General features: G+C 31.0%; 1 protein-coding gene across 1 annotated transcript in view; it reads right to left on the reverse strand.

Annotated features, from left to right (window-relative positions):
- LOC106477142 (zinc finger protein weckle-like) overlaps positions 1 to 4107 on the reverse strand; it is an 8769-nt gene that overhangs the window by 1905 nt on the left and 2757 nt on the right. The window contains exon 2 of the mRNA XM_013937733.2: positions 580 to 1298. Within this exon, the coding sequence (XP_013793187.2) occupies positions 580 to 1298 (719 nt within the window). The remainder of the gene's footprint in view (positions 1 to 579; positions 1299 to 4107) is intronic.

Raw genomic sequence — 4107 nt, forward strand, 5'->3', positions numbered from 1 at the left:
TAAACTATGCTTCGACGTCAAATTATAAACTATGCTTCGATGTCAAATTATAAACTATGCTTCGATGTCAAATTATAAACTATGCTTCGATGTCAAATTATAAACTATGCTTCGATGTCAAATTATAAACTATGCTTCGATGTCAAATTATAAACTATGCTTCGATGTCAAATTATAAACTATGCTTCGATGTCAAAGTTTATTGACATACATAATAAATAAAGTTGTTTCATTAAATTCTGAATGAAACTCCACGAAAGGTCATGACATGCATACTTTGACTCTGCTGTAAGAAAAGAGTTAACGTAGCTTCTCAACTATCCAGCTTTGTGAATTTAGAATATCTTCAAGTAACAAATGATTTCAAAACAATTAAGAGAAGTTTGACAAACCAAATTATTTTGGAAAAACCACAATAAATAGTTTTCATGGTCGAAACTTTTTTTTTTACGTTATACAATTTTTACAGGTTAACCAATAACCAAATGAAATTATTTACAGGGTAGCAGTGAGGAATATTTAGAAGTAAATATGAAAATTAAAACGTAAATGTATTAAAAATTAAACCTTTAATCTCACCTGAGTCTTTATGTATTTTTCCCCATGCTGTGGACTAAAAATATGATCTTGCAAGCTTTTGGTATCTTCAAAAACCATGTCACACAAGCTGCAGAAACTCTCAGATTTTTGGTTGTGTTTCTGGGCATGACACTGAAATGCTGTTGCATTGGAGAAGGTATGTTTACAGTCACTAATTATACACTGAAATCTTTTCTCCAGGCTATGAACATTGTACATGTGCATGTAATAGAGAGGATAACTTTGGATTACGGTGTCACACAAATGACAGTAATGGCCAACTTTGGATGGGAAACCAAGTTCAGCTAATTGTTTGTCAGATGGTACATCATTCATCACAATTAAATTGGTTCTTAACGTATCCTGTGTGAAGCTTTCTTCAGTAGCCTCGAGAGACGTTGTTTCTTCAAGTCCATTTTGTTGTGTTTTAAGAACATCGGTAGAATTTTCACTTATTACTTGACTGTCACATTTATCAAAGTTACACTCAACATCCTCAGCTGTATCTACTGCTAATTTTTCATCTATTTTATTAACAGTAGTTTCGGAATCTCCAAGCAATGAGGTTTCATCTCCTCCGTGATTATCTTCACCCTCCACTTCCGAACTTACTGGAGTACCGGATTCTTTGTCAGTAGGAACTTTCTCTTCGGGGTTGGCTGTCAATTGTGGTGAAGATTTAGAAGAGTTTGTGTTTTTCTCAGTAAAATCATTTGGAACTAAAAATATGAGTAATAAAACAACTATATATTGTGTATGTTTTGTACTTAATACAATCACAAGATAAATCTTTCTAAATCAAAACAACATTATAAACCATACCACACAAGTTTTCTATATCAAACAAATTGATGAAAGAGCCACAGGGATAATAGGATCCACCTGACACTTCCAATAAGTAAAGCTCCCTCTGCTGGAGCCCAAGTCACACTTTCTAACTTACTTTGTTGTTTAATGCAATAAGTAATGTATCTAACTGAATTGAGATGTTTATTATTGAAAATGTGTTTGAAGAAAACTTTTATGGTGGTTGGAGTGATTACTATAAACAAAAAACTACAACAGAAATCCTTGTTACTTGATAGATTCAAAACACAATAAATCAGTAGTTATTAAAAGAAATATGGTTACTTAGCTTGATCTTGAATCAAAATTAAAAGAGCAACATTTGACTGAGTATAGCAAGTCATAAGAAAACAGTTTCCTGCTGGAACTTGTGGTAACATTTTAGTACTTGGTAATAAATAAGATTAAAAACTGAAATATGAGGCTACATTCGAGGGAAACATATTTTAACTTTGTTACGAAAGAGAAACAGAAAATGTTTCTCCTTCAAAAATAAAATAATCAAGACACTATGTTCATAATTTAGAGATGAAATTGGAGGCTGATTAAAATTTTAATGTAAGAAAGTACATCGGCTACCGACATTAGTTTGTTGGAATAGTCTAGAATAGAATTTTAGAAAAAATCAAAACTTTTGTCAGATATGTTTAAATAATATTAATATTCTTTATAAGAGTTAATAATTGAATGGCACCTAACATGTATGTGTGCTAAATAATTAGGTCATGAGACCCCTAGGTTTGGGTATAGCCCTCAATAATTTCGAACATCTGACAAAATAGGTCATTCTGTCACCATCCAATAACTCTCTCAACACAGGTTTGGTCAATTTGACCGCCCTCGTAACCTTAGTACTCGTTTAGAGTTTTTATAGATTTGATATTTCTAACTTTCAGTATGGTGTGTATATATCTTCACAAAATTTGTCAGTCTTTAAGTAAGTACTATAAGTTTTTCACATACAAAAAATATTTTTAGTGAAGTATTCTTAATAAACTAAAAAAAGATTTGTCCTAGAATATATCAAGCATTTGTTTTGAATAGTCCATGTACAAAGTGATTTTCACGTTAAGATTAAAAACTTTTCTTCATCTATTTGATAGCTCTATCACAAAAGAAAATTGATGGCTATAAAAATTATGATTTGTCTGAGCAATGACAATTTTATAGCGAATAAGTTACATTTAATTTTGGTAGTTACTGGAGGAGTGGTGAATAAAATAGAGCAGAGAAGATACCTAGAGAAAATGTGTCATATGTAAAACTATGGGAAATTTATGATTTTTTAAAATATTGCCTTATAGAATTAAAACTTAAAACTTGTATACTATTAAAATATGGATTATTAACTAAGAACTTATGCTATACTAATTGGTATAACATAAACAAAAAGTAGTTTAATAAAATTTTGAATGTAAGACACTAAAACCTTGTGTAATGAACAGTAAAGGATACCCATGGTGATAGGGATAATGAGATTGACTGACAGATAAAACTATAAAGCATGTTTTGTGACATCATATTTCAAACCTTTCATTAATTGACCTGCAGAGTGAGGACTTGGGTGATGATTCAAGGAGGCAAAATTCTAGGTTTTCTAGACCTTCACATGTGACACATACATTTCCACACTTCCTCAAATATCTATTGAATTAGTGCCATTCAACTTGTATTTAACCAGTAATAAAGGATAGTAAAAACTTCAGGAAATATTTACTTCGGACTATATTATCACAGAAAAAGGGCATTATAACTTGATAGCAGATGATAAACTGTTGCATTTTTATCTATAAAAGAATATTTCATCTATGATCAAATGTAATGAATTAGATAATTATTACCAGATAAAACACGATGACTAACAAAGATTATGATAAAATATACTAATAAGAAAGGGAAGGGCTCAAGTTCCCAGTCTTTTCCAATTTTTGGGAAAATTGAACTCAGGCTGTTATATAGATTGACTCAGTCTTTCTCAGACTGCAAACATTTATAGATTATTGTATTAAAAAACTTAATGCTATCTTCTTTTGTATTGTTCAGAAAATTGTTTTATGTTCATTCAAAAAATGTTTGTATTAGAATTCTCTCTTTCTTTTTTGTTAACTGTCCAATTTCAGTGACTGAATTTAAGTACTTTTTGTAGTTGTTGAACTTAGATTAAAAATGTTTTTAACTAAATTAAGATATGAAATGCAAGCTATGAAAAAACTGGAGAGATTTGTTAAAACCTCTAATTTGATACAGTTGTGGTAGTTCTCTATTCAAATCCCATAAGCAGATCAATGTTATTAACATTTTGAATAAGCTTACTACAATCTGTGGAGAAAGCAGAAGTGCAAAATTTCCTTAATTTAAAACTGACTTCAATTAGAAATGATCAAACTGTCACAAATACTTAATCCACTAGTTATTGCAAAGTTTTCATCACATTTTAACGTGCTTGGCGAGCTCTCGGGTTTTCTACAAGTGTGTTCTTTTCCGATCTATATACCAGCCCGAATAATACTGAGTCAATCTATATACCAGCCCAAGTAAGACTGAGTCAATCTATATACCAGCCCAAGTAAGACTGAGTCAATCTATATAACAGCCCGAGTCGATCTATATACCAGCCCGAATAATAGTGAGTCAATCTATATACCAGCCCAAGTAAGACTGAGTCAATCTATATACCAGTCC

The sequence above is a fragment of the Limulus polyphemus genome, unplaced genomic scaffold, assembly GCF_000517525.1.
Source record: "Limulus polyphemus unplaced genomic scaffold, Limulus_polyphemus-2.1.2 Scaffold12972, whole genome shotgun sequence".
Classification (NCBI taxonomy): Eukaryota; Metazoa; Arthropoda; class Merostomata; order Xiphosura; family Limulidae; genus Limulus; species Limulus polyphemus.